A 20,760-nucleotide genomic window follows, 5' to 3' on the forward strand; every position below is an offset into this window, starting at 1 on the left:
TATTTATTTACTTACCCAACATTTCCACTGGGCCTGAGGTGACAAGACTGGATCATATGAACTGTTTTCTCAAGGAAGAGCCCTCCTTGAAGGCTAGATCAGTTGGCTCACTTGCTTTTTGGGCCCTATTCCAGTGTCACGTAGTCTGTGGCAATGCCAAAGCCTTGACTAGCTGTTAATGGAATGTGCTATGAATGGTTTGGGTTGGAAGGGTTAAGATCCTGTTCCAATTCCCCTGCTATGGACAGGGACATTTTCAGTAGACCAGGTTGCTCAGAGCTCCATCCATCTTGGCCTGCCTAAGGGATGGGGCATCCACAACTTCTCTGGGCAACCTGGTCCAGTGTCTCACCATCCTCATAGCAAAGAACATCCTTCTGAGATCTAATCTAAACATACTGTCTTTCAGTTTGAATCCATTCCCCCATATCCTGTCACTACCTGGACTTGAAAAAAGTCTTTCTCCATCTTTCTCGTAGGCTCCTTCAGTTACTGAAAGACCACAATTAGATCACCCCAAACCCTTCTCATCTCCAGGTTGAATAAACCAAATTCTCTCAGCCTTTTTTTGTATGAGAAGTCTTCCATCCCTCTAACCATCTTGGTGGCTCTCTTCTGGACTCACTCCATGTCTTTCTTGTGCTGAGGAGCCCAGAGCTGGATGCAGTACTCCAGGTGGGAATAGAGAACCTTTGGCCATTCCTTGCTGCTGTTCTCAGGCAGCAAGCACAGGTCTGGGAAGTGACATACAGCTCTTGCTTACCAGCAGTGAAACTCTAACACAAAAGCTTCTTCCTGCGTTTCCTTATTTTCCTTCAGAATTACATCTACTCACTGTGTCTCGTAGCCTTCATCCTCTGTAAGCAGAGACAGAGGTTAGGGAAGTTTTTCAATAATTTGGAACTTGGCACTTACCTAATCTTCCCCATCCAAGAAAGATTGATTCATCTTAAAGAATTAATTTGACTCTCCAGCTATGAAGAATACCCTGTTACAAATGACAAGCAGTTTATGGCAGAGTAGAGTAGAGTAAGCATGGCAAAGTGTAGAGCAAAAGCATACCTTTTCTAATATAGTAAAATAAAGATGATTGTCATGAAGAGATATTTTGTGCTGGAAAGAATATCCTTGGAAAATTGAGATTGAGAATAAGAAAAACCTCCCAGAGTTAGAGCATTGAGGTTTGGAATAGTCTTCTTGTGTGGCCAGTGCAGGCAAATAATGTGATTTATTTGGAGATGAAGCTTGACAGTGTTATTAATTGAATTATATTCAGGTTTACATGTGATGGCAGGAGCTTGGACTTGGTGACTTTGGCTGTTCTTTTCTAGTTCTTACCCTATATTCACTTATTCCTAAAGTTGGAGAGCAGTTTAGCCTAATTTCAGCAGTCAGATAATTCAAAAGGAACTTCAGACTGCAGAGGAGCTCCCCAGGTGAACTCCACATGATGGTTCTTGAAGACAGTAATAGCATTAGATAATACTCTCACAAAAAACACCCCAGCTTCTCCTCCTCACTCTCTGTGGGCTGATTGAGAACCTCTAATTCTTGTCAGAATGAGATGGCTCATCAGTTCTAGATTTCACAGTCTTTGTTTATTTATTCTTATGATTACAGTGTCTTTTATCTTAAGTAGAACTTCCTTCTCCTTGATTTTTTTAATCCGTTGATTTACTTATAGATCAGTTGTATCCCTTTTCAGTCTTCATCTCAAGGTCCTTATTATTCTCTAGAAAGAGATTTTCCATTGCCCTTTTCAGACTAATAGGTCCTCTGGAAATTCCTGCAGTCTCGTAACAGACATATTGATAGAGCAACACTGACACTCATTTTATTTGAATTTTTCTATCAGATCTTGAAAAATTCAAGTTGAAAAATGAGTTTACAGAGAGAACTGGCTTTCCTACCTCTATTCAAACTGTTTATTTTTAGCTAAATATTACTGAATATGGAAGCAGTCCAGTTTACATCCTGGTTTGATTTCCTGTTTACATGAGCCAGTCTAGTGTCACCATCGTATTTCTGGACCACTCTGGAAGCTTGTGTGCAGCCTTCCTTCCACCTCCAAGGAGAGCTGCCCTACACAATGGAACTATTGTTGTGCTCTCTGATAGTGAAATATGAATATTGTTGGACACACTATACGCTGGGCTTATGTCACTTTGCTATAATGCACAGATATAACAGCAAACCTTTCACTAAAGTGTGGGGAGAAAACACACATTAGAGAATAAAGTCAGAACTGTACCCATATTTGTTTGAAGTTAATTTATAAACAGACCTGGTCATATTTAGGGTGGCTCCCTATAGTATAATTTTTGTGGGCTTGAGGGGGAGGGGTGTATTTAGTTGCAATTTTTTCCCCCTTCCCATCTGGATTTGTTTCCCAAACTATAAAACTTACTATTTCCCTTAAGAGACTATTAAAAATATTTTTTTTAAATCTACAAAATAGTGGAGAATCTGAACTGGCCATTATGACTACTAATGGTCATAACAGCAGGCATTTCACAGGAGGGACTCTTAGGAAGCTCAGTTTCACCAGTCCATCTAATGCATTAGCAGTCTCTCATTATTTTAAGAGGATTTTGAGAATAAAATAGAATAGTATGTGCTTCCAGAGAATGCTCGTGCCAGGTAAAAGAGCAGTGTTTAATAATTTTGGCTTCTATTCTGTCTAGCAATTTTTTTGTTTTATTTTCAGTACAGATGCATTTTAGAGCAGTGGGAATACTTTAATGTGTACCAATGAGTATAAAACTAGACACAAACAAATCTGAGGTTTGTTTAAGGGTTGTACAAATATTGCTGTGCTAATGGATAAGAACCCTGAAATAGAACTGGTTAATTCTTTTGTTCTTGAGGCTGATTCACAATAACAAGATAAATTAAGCAAAGATCATTCAGTTTTTCAGTAATCTTTTGGATTCACCGATGCAAAATTTCATACTAATTTTTTTTTTTCTAAATGATACTGCAAATTCGTTTGTATTTAATTACTCTTTTCAAAATCCCATTTTGAATGAGTGCCTCCCATTAGAACATCCCTATTCTTCCCTGGTGTCTTTTAAACACGCCACCTTTTTTTAACGACACTCTTTCTGATCCTTGCAGGCAAAGGTTTGAGAGCACAGCTACCTCACACGGCCTGTGCACAGGCTCACCTTCTGCTGCTGTAATTTCCATTTCAGATGTGCTGCGGCCGTGCCCGGGGAATACCCTGGAGGAAAGCTTTGTCACAGGGAGGCAAATGAGGTTCCCGGTGCTGCCGCTGGCCCCAACCGCCCACGCCCCGGGTCAGAGGCACTGCCGGGCACAAGATGGGGCTCAGAAATTCTGTGTCCAGCTTTAATAAGGTCAAAAGATACAGATGGAAAATGGCTCCTGATGTTCCTGATCCAATAGCACAAAGCAGGTCTCCTACTGCATTTATAGTGGCATGTATAAATAACAGTCACCGGGCCTCTCAGGAATGGGTTTGCAGTGAGGCTGTGGAACAGCAACTATCAAAAGGGAACACAGCAATTAATTTGAAACCCATATGCTATTTATTTTAATACTGTTAAAAACTTGCAGAAAATCTTGATTGTATTCTGAAATTTTTTTTTTTCCACTCTCAAAAATCAAAGAAGTACCTCAGTCAACAATCTTTAATTAAATGAAATTAAAAAGAAGCAGAAATATTTTGAGTCACAGCTATTTTCTTTTTAAAGCTGGTCATGGTAGAAGATTATGCTGATGATCATAATGCACACTCTTATTTTTGTTTCAGTTTTATGCTAGCAATACCTTAAAAACACTTTAAACCTCAAAGCTGTTTCAGTAAGTGCTGCAGCAAGAACAAAGTTTCTTCTATGTACTGAAACTGAGTTTGTATGTGGTGGGGGGTGTATGTTACACTTAGACAGGATTCCAAAATATGCACTGATCATGAAACTCAGTAATCTTGGTCTAAAATATTTATTACCGAAATAAAAAATGTCACATTTAAGGGGTTTTAGCAATATCACACAATGAATCTCAGACGATGGTAAATAAATAAATAAAAACCAAGCAAGCCAGGTAAAATTAAATTATAGTTGGAGTATTTTCAGTGGTAATTACAGGAGTCTGTCATTGCTGAACTGAGAGTAATAGAGGCAAATGTCAAGAGATCCAGCAGTCACATGGCACTTAATGAATATGAATGGAACATATTATACAGACACTGATCAGGTCTTTATGACTCATTTAAAATGAGATTAGTTTCAGGTTTTAATCAGGAATTCAATGTATTTGTAGTGTACAAAGGCTACTATGTGTCTTACTCAGATCTATTGTCCACAGCACCTTTTGTTTTCAAAATTAGAATTTGAGGCTCCATGGGTGTCGCCCTCTTTTAGTTTGTGACTTGTAATCTAAGTGGTTAAATTGTAGCTGAAGATCAGTCAAAAACTTGATACTTTTTTTTCCTCTTTGGAAACAAAAGTGACTAAATACTAAAGTGTTTTGAGGCTAAGAGAGTATAAAAAAAGTGTGTGATCCTGATATTCCCGAATGTTTCATTTAACTATTTTCAACCAGCATGAAACATTTTGACATTTGTGGAAAGACACATTGCATTTCAGTTTGTCAGATCAAAGACAAATGTTTCGCTTGGATTTAGTTTTTATGTGTACCCTTGAGCTGTTCAACAGCTTCCTGGCATTTATGCTCCATGCTCCAGTTCTTTCATGTGCTGAGTCCCTAACCCAAGTTGTGCTGACTTCAATGGTAAAGGCATTTCTGCATCTGTAAGTATAACAGTGCATTGTTTTTGTCGGAAAGCAGAAAAACATTGGCAAAATTGTTTCCTGTGGAAAATGTAACTTCCACAGAAGCAGCATTTTCCATTGAAACACCACAGTTTTAGAAAACTTCCAACTCACTGCATTTAAAGTATATTTCAGGAGTGTTATTATGAAATCTATAAATGCTAACATCTATTTTTTATTCTAAATAATTTTGATTACAAAAACTTTTCAGATACCCAGTATAGATAAAAATAATTGAGCTTTCATGTATAGGATATATTGATCATAATTTAATTATAATTTCAGTATTACATTATTAATTATACAACACCATAAAGTTTTATGGGACGTTATGGTTCTTTTGCATTACTCCAAAAAGTGAAAGTCTATGAGTCTGCAGATTATTGCACAGGAGAGAAGAAATGGGTGACAAAGTGAGCAATCATTGTAATGTAGTCAATGAAATTACAAGGAATACACAAGGTCTTGTTCTGCTGGACAAAGGAGGAATTAAAACTGTAGGAGGTGATGCCCTTACTCAGAGCTGTAGGGTTCTTTCACCCTTCCCTCCCACCCCAGTTCTTTGATTTCTTTCTGAAATACACTTTTGGGTAGATATGTGCTGAGTTTTGAACACAGCTCTAAGCCACAGAGGCATTGAAGCCAAACAGCTTTGATGTGAGCCTGTGCTCCATCACAGCTTGAGGGAAACCTCCGAAGGTTGGTGAGCTGGGATGTGTGGTAGTCCCACCCACTGACTGGGCAGCACCATGGTCTGCAGGCCAGGAAGCACATTTACCAATTTACACCATGTTTACCTTGTGGGAACATGAGAAGCCACCTTGGAACAGAAAAAACCATCTGTCTTCCTTCACTGCAGCAGCTGGAGTAGTGCACAGAAAGGCAAAATGAGATTATAGCAGAGAAGCTGTAGGTGATTTACTCGCTTTTCTTCAAGGACCATACTTTTATGGATTAAGACAAAACTAGAATTTTCTTCTACAGATTTGGGTTGAAACTTCCTGTTCTATCTATAGGGTGAGTAATTCATGCTGTGTGTCTGTTTTTTCCACCCCTCTCCTACAGCTACACAAATGCGCACTCATGCACACATGCTGCATTGGTCAGATGTCTGGGGTTAACCCAGATAGCGTGAGCCTCAAATCAAAAGTCTGAGTTAAAATGCTATTTTTGCTGCTGAGGCTTTAGGTGTGTGTTAGCACAGACATGAGACAACCTCATGCAGCACTTGCAGGGCTGTGGGAGATAAAACTGGTGCTGTTTGGTTTGCACCTCTCACAGGTACAGGTGCACATCCACAGGCAGACAATGCCAGGCACAGTTCTCCATGCTATTCCTAATTTCTTTGTCTCATTTATATCTTTGTTTTGGCTAGTGACAGGCCTAGTTTGGGGACCTTTTTTGTCTTCTGAGACTATAACCTTCTTATCAGTTAAATCAAATGAAAGGCCACAGTTACACTTGCTGGTTTACAACAGTTCAGTTGCAGATTGTGGATGAGGCCAGAGTGACAACTGGGTTCTTTCCATGTTAGGCAATAACGATAACAGATTTGTCATGATCTTTCTTTTCGTCCTCTATAACTTGGTTATGTGAATAAACAAAGAAAACCATATAACATTCAAGACTTAATTGTTTGTGTAGTCTCAAGTATCACTTTTCTGAAGTTATCTGCCACCTGGCACTGGGAGCAGGTTTGCCAGGACAACTAATAGCAAACAGCAACCTTCCTAAGCAGATGGAAATCCAGCAAGGTGGCATGGAAAAACTATCTGCTGATCCAAGCCCCAGGTATCCTTGTGGTCTCTGGTCTCTCTCTCTAAGAGAAATTAGAAATGCCTTTCCCTTAAATACAAATTAGAAATGCCTTTCCCTTAAAAGCTGCCTTTTGGTATTGTAAAAAAAGGAGGTTTGGAGAAGGAAGAAGGGAATTAAAACAAGAAAAGCAGGTATCCTTGTGGCTCTTTAGGGCAAATTGATTAGCTTATTATGGAAGCTGGTGCAAAGGACATGGAGAGGAGACAGCTTTGACAGCTGATGTGTTTGTGTGGAGTGCTCAGGCTTTATTAAACCTCAGAACAGAACTGATGGCCTTTCCCAGCTCCTTCATGTGTCCTTATGTCTCCTGTATATTAGCTGAAGGACATCAACAGCTAAAAAGCCCAACCCATTAATAAGATGCTGAAGTCTGCAGCAAGTCATGTGAAAATGCTAAACCTCTCAGTTTTCCAGCCTACCCCTCTGCCAGATGCGGCTGTGTCTGTAGCAGATGCAGGAGAAAGAAATGTGTGTCCATGCAGCAGCAGCTACAGTTCAGGCTCCTACACCATATCTCAAAACTTGCCTCCACTAGGAAGATGGTGAGTTGGTGGGCACTGAATTGAGCTGAGGGTGGAAATGTGCCACTGTACCAATTCTGGTGTGGAAGTGGAATTCTTTGGCAGCCTTCTAAAACAGTAATATCTTACACCAACACAGGAAGACCAAGCTTTTTGTAGGATTCTTTTGGTAAAAAAGCCAGATTACCGGAATGATCAGAGAAGAAAACACACTGATTTTCTATGGACTTACATTGCAGCTGACTGAGTTCCCTGAGCTGGTCCAATGTCCTGTTGGTCCACTAACAGGGGTGGTGTTGGTGTGACTGCAAACCCCACAGGCTCCCGGGGCTGGGAATGAGCAGTGAACAGGAGTGACTTACTCTGGTTGTGCTTCCCAGCCTGGACCTCTGTCATCTGCCCATGTGACAAAGTCTTAACGGATTAACAGCATCACTCAAGGTCGTGTAGATCTTCACCAATAAAACTACATTTTAAAAGACTTCACTTGGAATATTTATTAAGCTCTAAGGCTGTACATACACACACCTCTATAATTGCTTTGCTTTAGCAGAAGTTAAAAAACGTCGTCAGGACACCAAACCTGAAGAAGTTTAACTTTTCCATATAACATTAAGGATGAAGTAGCACATTGCCAAATCCTCCAACACCATGTAAGACAGGGATTTTAGGCTCTGTTTGAAATGGGAAGGCGCAGGGGCCCGCGGACACCTCCCGACGGCTCTTCCAGGACTCGGCCCCGCCTGCGGACATTGCTATTAAGTAGATCTATCTGTCTGTCTATCTATCTATCTATCTATCTATCTATCTATCTATCTATCTATCTATCTCTCTCACACATACATGTATATACATATATATATGTACACTTCATAAAGAATATATACTTACATATATATATATAATTAATATACAAACACACACACACACATATATATTCATACATACAAATACGCGAGGAGCGGTCCCCGGCCAGGTGTCCGCGCCCGTCCCTGTCCCGCCATCTTCCCGCCCGCTGCCCGCTGTCACCGTCCCCGCACTCGGCACGGCCACCGCAGGGACCCCCGGCACTTCCCAGGGCTCTGGGCTTCCCACCGGGGCGGGACCCGCCTGATCCGGGATTTTCAGTGCGATGCTGCGGGAGCCCCCGGCCCCGGGACGCGGCGCTGTCGCGACTACAAGTCCCGACATGCCGCCGCCTCCCGGCACGACGCCGCGGGCACCCACCGCCGCCCATTGTGCTCCAGCCGGGGGAAACCGCGCTCCGCTCCGCTCGCCCCCCCCCTCGCGCGCCAAGTGGTTCCTTCCAGCGCTCCATGAGGCGCCCTTCGGGCGGTCCCATCCACGGGAAACGGGGGGGGGGCCGGCAAAGCGGGGCGAGGCGCGGAGCCCAGCGAGCGCTCCCTCGGAGCCCGGCCGGCCGGTGATTGGCGTGCGCGGCCGCCAATAGGGCGAGGCGGCGGTCGGGAGAGCCAATGGGCGCGGAGAGCTGCCGGGCGGGGCGGCGCAGAGGGAGAGGGCGGGGCGGGCGGCGCGCCTGCGCGGGGGGAGCAGGAGGCGGGGCCGTGTCGTGTTCGTGTCGCCGCTCCGGGGAGGGTCGGGCGAGGGAGGGAGGATGGAGCGGGCGGCCGGGCGGCCGTGAGCGGGGCGGGAGCCGAGCCGAGCCGGAGCCGAGCCAGCAGGCCGCGGGCAGGCCCGGGCGGGGGACAGGCGAGGCAGGGAAGGAAGGCAGAGCGGGTGACGGGTCGTGCGGCGGAGGGGGCTCCGGGCGGAGAGCGGGCGGGCGGCTGGGGCTCCCGCTCCGCAGGGCGGCCGGCGGGGCAGGATGAGCCAGGAGGAGATCCTGAGGAAATTCATTAAGCGCGTCCAGGCCATGAAGGACACGGACCACAATGGGGAGGACAACTTCGCCAGCGACTTCATGGTGAGGGGCGGCGGCGCGGGCGGGGCGGGGCGGGCGGGGCTGGGGCCGCTCCCCGGGCGGGGCGGGGCGGGGGGGACCCTCAGCCCCTTCCCCACAGCCCCTTCCCCATTCCCCCCCCAGGGCCGGCCGGGGCCGCCGGGCCGGGCACATCCCCGGGGTGACCCGCCATTGTGAGCCCCGGGCTCCCCGTGCCCACCGCCCCCAGAGCCGGCGGGGGGAGGGAGAGCCTGGGTTCAGCCGCCTTCCTGTCCCCCGGCCGGGAGGTTTGTCACCGCGGCCCTTCCCCGCTCCCGGGGAGCTGGTGGTCAGCGGCTCTTGCAAAATTCCCTGGGAGGCTCCTCGTCCCCCCGCCCGCCCCGGCGCTTCCCTGGGCGCATAAAGGGACAGGCGGGGCGGGGGGGCTGCCGGCGCCTCCTCCCCTCGCAGCCCCTTTTCTGGGGTTGCCGTCTGGTGTCAGCTGGGGGTACCCGGGCAGCCCTTCCCTCCTTCCCCTCTCCTCTGCCCCTGGAGCCGCCTGCTTGAGATTCCCCTTCTTTCCGAGGAGATGTGTTAAATGTATTGATAGTCCTTGGAGGAATATTCATCTTCCCTTCGCTAACATCTCCCATCCCCCATCGCAGCCCTGCCTGTATCCCTCGTCCTTTCTTCCTTCCAGATCAGCTCCCCGTCAGCCTTTGGTTAACGTGTGCTCTCGGGGAAAAAAAAAAATATTGGAGAATTAGTGCTTTTCCTGGTTTATTTTAGCTGTTTAATCGGGCTGTTATAATATCTCCGGAGTTTTATCTTGTGAACAATAATTTTGACTGGGCAGATATTGCTGGCACTTCTCAATATAATCTAAATTCTCAACATCAGAATGCGGTTTGACCCGCAGAGGAGCTGAAGGAGAGCGGGTTGGTGCCCTCCGTATCTGTCTTTGTAGCTCCTTTCATTACGCGTCGCTCTTTGGGATTAAAAGCACATCGTTGGCCTTTTAAGCTGCCAGTCTGTGCTAGTGGTCTGGGAACAAAAAAAAGAGAAAAAAATCTCAATGTAAGTGTCGCATCGGGGATTGTCCGAAATGTGGGGAGGAGGCCGCGGATGTTGCGCAAGGCGAGGGGCGTTGGGAGCGCTGGCAGGTCCAGGGTGGAAGAGGAAGTGGACTTTGGGAAGTAACGAGTTCATCCAGGGTGGGGAGGGAGCCCGTGGGAAATCGGCCACGCTCTTTGGGCAGGATTTTGCAAATACTAAAAGTATGCTGCTGAAACGTCTGAGCGTGTGGGAAAGGAAGAGAGAAACGTGTGAAATGAAGAGCGGCACTGGAGCGATAGGACCCTTCTAAATATTCACAGGAGAGATTAAAGGCTGCAGAATTTGACAGAAGCTTTTCATTAAGTCGTAGTTTTAGTGATATAATTGCTATTTAACACAAATTGACATCTTGCCTTATACTGATGAGTCCCTCTTGTTCATGTAAATTATAGAAAGGCTGGCCTAGACTAGTGCAAAATGCGGGACATTTTTAATAATCTCTGTGTTAAGTACTTTGTTCTAGATCTCCTAATCTGCCTCTGTCATTTCATATCAGATAGTAATCCTGCTGTTTTAGCTTTTTTGCAGTCAAATGACATACAATATGTATTTTTGTCATCCTTTCTTTGAAGCAGTGGCATCTCTGTATGGAAAAATAGCTTTTGTTTCAATTTCTCTATGTGATAGTTGTTCCTGTAGCTTTCAACCATACAGACAGTGAGTTTTCCCATTGTTTTCCTGCAGCAGAAAGAATAGAGAATACAGGTAAAAATGAGAAAATAAGATTATAAGAAGTAAAGGGCAAGAGATTTCAGGAGAAAGATGTATTACCTGAAAGAGTGTTAAATGTTTTGGGGAGAATTGTGTTGAAAATTACTTTTATCCTCTTAACACTTTGTATTTCAAACTTTCATGTTTGATTTTTTAATGAGAAATTAAAGGAAAACCATGAAATTAGGATCTTTGGCTCTAATATACTCCTTTATGTAGTAAAGCAGACATAGATTAGTGTGATGATAAGAATCATAATTGCTGATTTTCTTTTTTTTTTTCATTAGGAATGTATTGGGGTATTTGGGGGTTTTTGGGGTAAGTGTTTTAGGGTGTATTTGGCTGTCTTAACAGAGCCATGCTTAGCTCCTCTTTGAAATTATTGAAAAGGAAGAAGGAAAGAGAGGTGAGGGGAATATAAGTTTCAGTATTCTGTTCAGTCAAAGAATTAGCAGATATTTTTGAGGGGTGACAAGGGAGGAAGTTGTGTTTTCTCATTTAAGTGCAGGATGTTCTGTGGCTGTTAAATAGTGGCAAGTTTGTGGAATAGGAATTGCTGCTACTCATTGCTTCATTTCCAAGTCAAAATGGAATCTAAAACATGAGTGGCATAGTGGGTGAGGGCAAATGAAAACAATTCTTTACGTTTAGGTCTTTATTGTCTTTGAATGTGTTGAGTAATAGGCTTAGAGAGTTGTCTATAGGCCTGAGTGAATGAACTAAAAGTACGTGCTGGATGCCAAGGAGTGCTGGAGGAGAGGGTAGAGAAGCTAGAGGTGTGCACAGGTGAGCTGATAAGCCTGGCTGATTGCTATTGAAAGTCCAGAGTGTAGATGACTAAGGGTGCAATTTAATAATTCCATTGACATACCTGGAAATAACTTCCGCTTGCAAAGTGGAAAGTTGATTATTACCCACTCCACCACTGCCTCCCCACCTGCCCCCAGTAACAAGATAAATTCTATAATCTGGGCACCGGTAGCTAGTTTGTTGCTGGAAATCAAATGTATTTAATTAATTTGCACTAGGAAGTAAGCAGGACTTATTAGTAGGTCAGTACTCTGGGTGTGCACAGTTAGGATTAAATGAAGTGGATAGTTTGAAAACAGGACAGACGTGTCTGTAGGCCTTGCCAGTAATCCTATATATGTGGATATGGGGTAAATAGGCTTTTTCCTAAAATAATACAGGTTAGGATTTTGCTACTATGGTTGCAGTACATCCAGGAGTATAGTTTTTCCTGTGTTTTTGCTGACATTGGTATTTGGGTAGAAGGAAATAAGTATAAATTACTTCCTCTTGATGTTTCATGCTCTATGAATACAACCAGCGTGGTCTAGGTTCTGAATTTATTTGTAATGAACATGTATCTTACATCAAACAAGGGTTGGAAGTCAAAGTTCCATATAGAAGAAAACAGCTATTCTAGAATTTAGAAAAATTTTGATAAATATTTGCTAATTTCTTTTTAAATTTTAATTTATCCACAGTTAACACATTTTTGTTTTCTAATGTTATAGTCATGACAAAAGCATTCTGACACTCATTTCTCTTGTTTGATGTAGGTTGCCATTGTTATAGGAGAACCGAAATATGAATAGTGTGAAGTTTTACCTTCAAAAATTATATGTTTCAATTGCTTTGTGGTATACAACAGTCTTGCTTCATCTTTTGAGTTATATATCTGGCTAATCTGTTGCCATGGAACATCATATATGGCTGAGAATGTTCTTTTTTTTTTGTGATAGATACTATGTAGGGGACCTCCAGCTGCTGTTTGGAGGTGGTGGTGTCAAAATGATCTTGTCTTACATCATCAGTATAAATAATAATCATTTTTTTAAACAACTCAGTTATACCTAGTCACAGATCCCTTTATACTTTTCATTTAAGAGGGCACAGGTAACTAACTCAACTAAATATTGTGTGTCTGTGTTCTGTTCAATCTGTCTAAACTGAAACTTTTAGGTTTGGACATAGTAAAGTACTCAAGTGCTGTTTTCTTAAGTATGAAGGGAATTTGAATGGTTTGAAACAGGTAAAAAACTACTTTCTCTACTTTTTACTTCTCATTGGTTTTGGCTTTGATATTTTTTTATTTAAGCACTTCTAACTGATTGTTTTGTGAAAATGATATTTTAAAAAATGGGAGACAGAATGTGCTTGACTTGTAAGGATAAAATACAGCTGATCATAAGAAGTGCTACACTACATTTTATAAAACTTGCTTTGTGTATTTTTTTGAGGCTTTTGTCTTCGTTTTGTTTTTTTTTGCTGATTTTTTTTCAGGAAAAGGCATAATTTCTAAAGTGCCTAAAGGCTGCTTAAAATGAATGAACAGTCCACACTGTACTAAATCACTGATTAAAACCACTAAGATACATAGTGAAAATCCACATACTGATGCCAGTCATGACATAGATTTTGTTCTGGTTCTGAACCAGCATTAAGGATACCTGAAATGCCTATTCAACTGCAGCACTTCAGAATGCCCCTCTTAAAAGCTTGTCTGTGTATTAATGTGCATTTGCATAAGCCTTTCTGATTCAAATATTATTAGTGCACCTCTTGAGTATCTGTGAAGATATCTTTCAAATTTATAAGGCAGGCATATAATCTGGAAACATATAAAACATTTATAGTTTTTTTACTATCGCTGCATTTTTTTTTAAGGTCCCACCGCACAGACATTTTTTGGAAGTGATGTTTTCTAGAATCTATTTAATGAGTTTTGTGCTTGTAATATATTGTTAGAAACACTAATGCTTTGTCAAATGTGTTGTAAATTGCATGCTGTTTTGTCAAGAGATATTATTTGTATCTGGAAAGGTTAAACTGGGAAAAATGCTTTGGTAGAATCAACTAGATGGTAAACTGTTTCTTGAAACTTCAAATCCAGAATTTAATTGGTGAGAGCAGAGGTTCGTGTGGAATTCTTGTAAATTGGGTTCTTTTGTAAAAACATCAACTGAGCACTTATTTTCCCTAAAGTGTGGCAGAAGGAGTAATTGCCTTGGAGAAAATGACCCATAAGTGTGTTGTACAGTTGATCAGTTATAAGAAACTCTGCTCTTAGCAATGAGTTAATAGGTCATAGGCAACTGTCACTTTAGATATGCCTTGTGCATTTTTATCATTTCAGGGTTAAATAATGGATCTGCTAGTAGTCACCTTTCATATTACGCTTAAATTTGCCTGTAAATATATTTTTAACATTTTGTTTCCATTAATTGTATTTCAGCTAGATGGTGTTAATTTGTATGTGAGGGACACACCCCAGCACATCACTTCATTGTGTGTGGTTATGGTCATCGAGGCCGTTCATAAAGCTTCTTTTACATGGACTAAATCTGGTTGGAGCAACGTGACTGAATAGTCATTTCAGTAAACCCAAACTTTAGAGTCTTCTGAATTTTTGTGAAATACTGTTCATTCAATGTTATATGAAAATGCAGTTTTACATGAACAATCATTCAGTTTAAATATTCAGCTTCTTTGTCCCCTTCTGAGGAAATGAGTGCTGTTCCTTTTGCTTCAAAGATGCCATTCTGAATTTTCATAGGGGCAGTTGAATGCAGCCACAAAGCTGCTGTAGTGACCCTGGGGTATAGGAACTTGCAAACTCTGCCTAAAATTGCTGTTCTTTCAGCACATGAAACTAAACCAAGTCAGTTAGGCAATGCTCTGGGTTGTGTCAAATAGCTTGTGTGGTAATAAGTTCTGTTTGCTCACTTTCCAAAGACAGCAGTGTGTAAGTCTGCTGTTCTCATGGGTAAAGGATTGTGCACTTCAAATAATTTAAATAGCATGTCAAATACATAGATTTTTTAATTCTTACCTCAATTCTACAGCACCTTTTGCTGTGTTTAGTTATATATGTATACAGATAGATTCTTATCAGTAGATACCCATATATGGATATGTCTCATGTGGCCATAATTCATCAACCTTAGACCCTAATCTATAGTTCTGTAGCTCCAGGTGCATGCATGGTTGTATGTCTATGTACTGCTCTGCATATGTGTCGCGTACACTATAGTATGAATTTCTTGGTTTGAATTGCATGTGATTTACTTTAAAATTGTGGTAGGTTCAGATTGCTTTTCCTTGATGCTGTTATAGCTAAATGTAAATTATCAGCTCTGCGAGCAGGGGAAGGTTAGGCAGATATTCAGATCATGAGTGCAACAAAAGATCGAGGCTTCTATATTAATCTTTTTAAGCCATTGGTTTGTAATAAACAGAAATTATGTTATATCTTCTTCACTGTTACTATTTAAGATCCTTGGATTTTCCATTGTGTACTCCTACAGTTTGACTGTAGTATGCTTAGTAGTAAGGACTTCCTGGCATAGGGAAAATAGTAATCCATTTCTTAGTGTTGGGAAAACATGAAACTGTAGGAGTACCTTGGGTATGCATTTCTAGAACTGAAATCAGATGGTAGATGATGTTTTTTTCTTGGTCTTTTAAAACAACCTTCTGTTAGGGAGAGGCATCAGTGTTAAAGGTCAGATAAGGAACTGAGTAAAGCACAGTGAATTAGGTGAGCAGGAGCTCTGTGCCATTAGGAAGTGCAGTGTTTGCACTGGTGTTTTCCTCAAGCTGTTGTAGTCCATAATTGCTGTGGTTGTGCCAGCACAGGCTTGGATAACTCAGCTGTGTGTGTTTGCCCTAAATGAAGCATGGACATGCATTTCTATTCCATTTAACTAGCACGTGAGTGTTGCAGAGAGATTAAGCTTTTTGTTTTCTTGCTTCATCTGACAAAAAAACTTGCTAATATAAACTGGTGAATTATTTGTTCAAATTTGGTCAATCAGAATGTGTTTGTGAAAGGAGAGCGCTCTGGTGTGGCTGTGGAGTTTTGGATCTGGAACCTGGAGCCTCAGAGAGCAGCTGTATTGTTGGAGCTGTGTCTGGATCCCACTGCACCTTCAACACACCAGACTGTGTTCAGATCCAACATTGAGGAGACAATATGAGTGCAAAGCCAGTAGCTTTGCTAGGGAAGCTGAGAGTGCAGCCAGGTAAGGAAAGAGTTGTAAGAGCAGAAGAGCACAGTCAGGTCTGTCAGGCTTTAGGGCTGTTCTTCTGGGTTGGAAACTGTTGTTTCAAAGTATCTCTGAATACTGGTGTCAGGATGTTCGGGTCACTGAGGTCTGCATAGGAAAGTTACTGCCTGTGTCCCTGAGGGCCTTGTTCTGGCTACCCTTTTGTCATCAGCTTTAGAATGAAAAAGTTCTTACACAGCTAAAAAGATCGAGTAGAGAAAAATGTTTCCCAAAAGGTACCAGATAAATAGAGGTATAAATGGATGACCTAGTTGAGCTGACCTAATTTTTGCTCTTATCTGTCCTCCTACAAGCCAATACTTTTAATTTCTTTAAAAGGCAATTTTATTGGTGTTAATTTATGGGAAGATTCAAAGGCAATATTGTCCTAATGGAAGTGTTTTATGAAAGTAAAACCTAGAAGAGTTGAATTATCAGCTCTAAAAAGTAGTAAGGCACTTACTTCAGTGGGGGAAAATAGCTGACTATTATGAGACAACTGAAGCTATGAATGATGATGCCTCATGGACTACACTTGTCATTAGGAACAAAAGCAAATAAAGAAATGTTTCATTCATTCATTCAGATTTCTGGAAGGAAGCATCAATAGTTTTGAAGGAAATCCTACCATAATCCTTCTGACTGTTAATTTTTTATATTAGTTTTACTTCTGACCTCCCTTAGTTCTGCAGAAAGAACTGAATTGTCTAGTGTTAGGAATGTGCCAAGGGCAAACACGAGTAGCCTGCAAAGTTTAAGTGCTGTATGGATTGGTTGGATTTGCTGTGATTTGGGGAAATCTTAACACAGTTGTTAGATTCTTAAGGGTATCCATATGACTTGTGGGGTTTTTTTTTGGCTGAAGGGCTATCAATATGCTTCATATTTTACATGTTGGGGAGCAGGCCTTGATTCCTAAACATTATTGAAATTTACTAGTTTTAATTGCCTGATCTTTGCAATGGTTTTTGGTGTCTAAAGTCATGGGTTGGAAAGCATCAGTCTCTAAGGGGAAGTTAGCTTAGTTAAAACCATATTGCTTTAAAGAATGTATGTAGTACTTTAATCTCTTTCATTTAGTTATGACACTGAACTTGTCATTTTTAAACAAACTTTTTTACATTAACTTCCTTTCTAAGTAGTCTTGTAAGGTGTATTTGGGTTTGTTTTTCTAGGGTCAGAGTTCAGTGGTATCCTCTTGAACAATTCTACATCTTGCTGCATTTGTCTTGCTGTCTTGTCATTCTCGCTGCTTCATGTGGATGCCATCTGCTTTTTGTTTTTCTTCTGAAAACACAGAGATGTTTTTTACTCTGTGATCATGGGAAGAACAGCTTCTATGTGGATGAGTGGGAGAGTGAGGTTTTTGGGGTCTGGAGAGGTAAATGGCCACCTTCCATCTGTGCAGCTGGGCTGCAGTGGGAACAAGGGGCCAAGGCGTGTTCCTCTGGGCAGCTGATACAATCGAAGAGAGGCTGAAAGGAATGTGGTAGATGAGTGGTGTCTTATGTTCCTGCTTCTATTGAGGTTGGGCAGTCAGCACTTCTGCTATTGTTGCTATCCTTGCTATCTTTCTTATTTGCTTTAAGGTCAATGTCATGGATGAGGAGTTAATTTCTTGTGCTGAGCTAGACTAGTTCTAGGTTCTGGTTCCTGCAAGTTTTTCCTGGACTTACTGTCATGATTTCTGGCTACTTGTCACAGTTGGGAGTCTCAGGGGCCTGTTCCAGAATTTTCATATTGTTTTCCATTGTTAATTACATTTTTAAATACGTTTCATTTTCCATTATGATAGTGTGGTATTATTTTTATGCTCCTGGTAGTTGTTGGAGGACACAACTATCTTTGAACAACTCAGTTCCAAACTGAAAGGATGTTTCATGGGTTTCCTGTCCAAGTGTTCAGAGGACTTGTCAGTGTAGATTATGCATCCTGTTTAAATGACTGATTGCTCTGGGAACTGCACTGCTCTTGAGAAGCCTGAATAGTGTTCTACTCTGTCCTAAATGTTTCACTTCTTATTTGACTATGTTTGACTCTGTAATGCATAACCCTGTGATGGAACAGTGTCTTTTTTCCCCTGAGGTGTTTGGGTAGCACATGTGGTACTAGGGTATAGCTTCCTACTTACACAAATGTTCTTATTGGATTAGTTGTCCAGTTGTTTCACTGCACAAATCCGGGAGATCAATTAATATAAAAAGCAGAACAGACAGAGATGAACAAGTGTTAGGAATAGTGCACTGCTCTTAGACTGTGCGTAGGCTGGGTTGGAAGTTGATGACTGGCTACTCTGTGAGTGAGTAAAATTAATCATGGAAAGGTTCTCAGTGGTAAATATATCATGTCCTGCATATTTGCAGTGCACAGCTCTTTTTTTTTTTTTTTTTACTGTTTTTACACGTGTAGAAAGTAAGTCTTAATTTTTCCTTTATTTTCTACTTCAATCTTTACCTTCATGCATGGGAAGCAGCATTACAACTGGACTGCTTTTGTTATTACTTACTCCCTCATGTATATTCTGATAATTTTAGCAAATAGGCAATTGTTAATTGAAATGAATACAGTTGTCCAGTAGGAATACTCAGGGGAAACATTTAGCTCAAAATAAAGCTGGAAAATGAAACACTGCTCTGGAGGGAAGGGCATATGTAGGTTAGTTGAACTGCTCCAAGAAACTGAGAATTCCTGCAGAGTTGAATTAATTATAAATTGCCTATAGGGCAACACCCCTACTGCACAAACTGCTAAAGGAAGGAAATAATCTCTTAGATACTGTGAATGTTCCCAGATAGTTCTAAGTATTCAACAGTCACTTCTAAGATTTCAATTTTAGTGGTTTAGGTGGTTAAACAAAACTGTGTGGATTTTTATTATAACCAAATTGAACTGTAAAATTAATTTTAAGTCATTTTCTCAGAGGTTGCATAAACAGAACTGGGATGTTAATGGACATATAGGGAACTATATGTAAATGTTAATGGAGAAAAATGACTGATTTGGGGCAGGTAGAAAGAACTTGGAAAGTACTACAGGCACACACTGGAATTTACTTTAGTAAAGAAATACAGTGTTTTATAGATGCTCTTGGTGAAGACTAGGCCCAGAAGGGAGAAATACATTGTGTTTCCTTTAATAGGTCTTTGCTACAGAATTGCATTAAGTGCTACACGGGCACTTAAAGTGGGACATGAGTCTGCTTTTTAAACTGAATGCTCTGAAATAAGTTATTAAGTTGCAGGTTAAGCCCTATCACAACCTTTTATACTTTCCTTATAAACAGAAGAACTTCTCCAGAGGCTATTCCACCGAACTGCTGTGGAAATGCCCTGGCGTTCTGTAGGAACACTGCTACAGTTGCTTCTTCAACTGGTGCCATCTATTTTCTTAATATATTGACTAAGATGATGAAATGTCATCAGAAATTACAAAAATAAATGTTTAATTTCTTTTCCCTTTTGTGGTGAAAACGCGACTTGCAAATTGTCTGAGATGTCAACTTCCTATTTTTGTTGTTCTGAAAAGAGCAGGTGAGACTGTGGCAGAGAAACCTAGTTGCATTTTTTTACAAATTACAGAAATCGATAGCCTGTTGATAAATTATTTAAAGTGAGAGGCCAATAACACTGAAAAAAATGTGTGTATCCCAAAGTCAGAAAGCTGTTGCCATAAATTAGTGTGACTTCCTAAAGAGGAGGAATATTTCTTTCTAAAATGCTAGCTAATTCCATAACTAATTCTAATATGGAATAGCCTGAATATGACTTGCATTTGGTACCTTATACATGATTAAACACTATAGTACTTTGGGTGTAAAGCTGTAGGAACATGTCTTTCTGGCATGGCAATTTAAAAAGCGTTAGCACTGTTTAAATTGGTGATTGTGTGAAAATGAAGGCAGCATCCTGTTTCTCCAGCCTTACAGCATACATAATGTGCTTCCCTTCCTGTATTCATAGAAAAAATATTCCCTGTCTGGTACAGTAGGACAATATGATCATCCACTGAAACTATGTGGATATAAAAATCTCAATGATGATGTCTTTAGCTCTATGGAGAAAGAAAACTTCCAGATATTTAAAGTGTATATGAGGTCAGGATATGTTTAGAGGTGAGAAAAGCAGCAATTAAGTAACAAGGGAATTCAGTGAAGGGATATAAGTAGGTAAAGAACTGATTTATTTGTAGAGACAGTACCTTTCAAACTAAAAATGACTGTGACTTTTTGCTAGGTAGAGGATAATGTAAACCATGTCAGGGAGCCATTGGAATTGGCTTTTGTAAATAAATGCAAAAATGAGTTTCTTCTATTCTTTGAGTGTCGTGTGGTTTATTTTTTATTGGACTCTTGTATTGCTTACCACTTTAACATCCCCAGAACTGATGAAGTCAGGAGTTTCCCAAATTGTGTACTGATGGTGTAGATGGAATAGTTTGCATAGAACACCTGGATAAGATAAATGATAACAAAGCAGACATTAGTTATTTGTTGTCTTGGGGTCTTTTTCCTCCCTCCTTCCCCTGCTAGCAGATTTTTTTTTTAGTGTAGTACTGGAAAGTTTGTTGTGTTTATTGGTGACAGCTGAGAGGGTGGAATGTTGTTCTTATGGGAATGTGGCTGTATTGGTTTTGCATGGCCTGATTTTGGTAGTGGGGGGGGGCACAGGAGTGGCTTCTTTGAGAAGCCACCAGAAGCTTCCCCCACATCCAACAGAGCCAATGCCAGCAGCTCCAAGAGGGACCCATTGCTGGCCAAGGCCAAGCCCATCAGTGATGGTGGCAGCACCTCTGGGATAATGTATATAAAGGAAAACCCCCAAAAAAGTTATTGTGCAGAAGTAATTGTGGCCAGAGAAGAGCAGAGT

At 41.3% G+C, this 20,760-nt stretch overlaps 1 protein-coding gene across 2 annotated transcripts in view; it reads left to right on the plus strand.

Annotated features, from left to right (window-relative positions):
* Positions 1-8,915: 8,915 nt before the first annotated feature.
* PTPN12 (protein tyrosine phosphatase non-receptor type 12) overlaps positions 8,916-20,760 on the plus strand; it is a 69,391-nt gene continuing 57,546 nt past the window's right edge. For both annotated transcript variants that reach the window (XM_083860271.1, XM_083860272.1), the window contains exon 1: positions 8,916-9,059. In XM_083860271.1, the coding sequence (XP_083716397.1) occupies positions 8,961-9,059 (99 nt within the window). In that variant the 5' untranslated portion in view covers positions 8,916-8,960. The remainder of the gene's footprint in view (positions 9,060-20,760) is intronic.

Source organism: Zosterops lateralis (genome assembly GCF_965231275.1).
Source record: "Zosterops lateralis genome assembly, chromosome: 4".
Classification (NCBI taxonomy): domain Eukaryota; kingdom Metazoa; phylum Chordata; class Aves; order Passeriformes; family Zosteropidae; genus Zosterops; species Zosterops lateralis.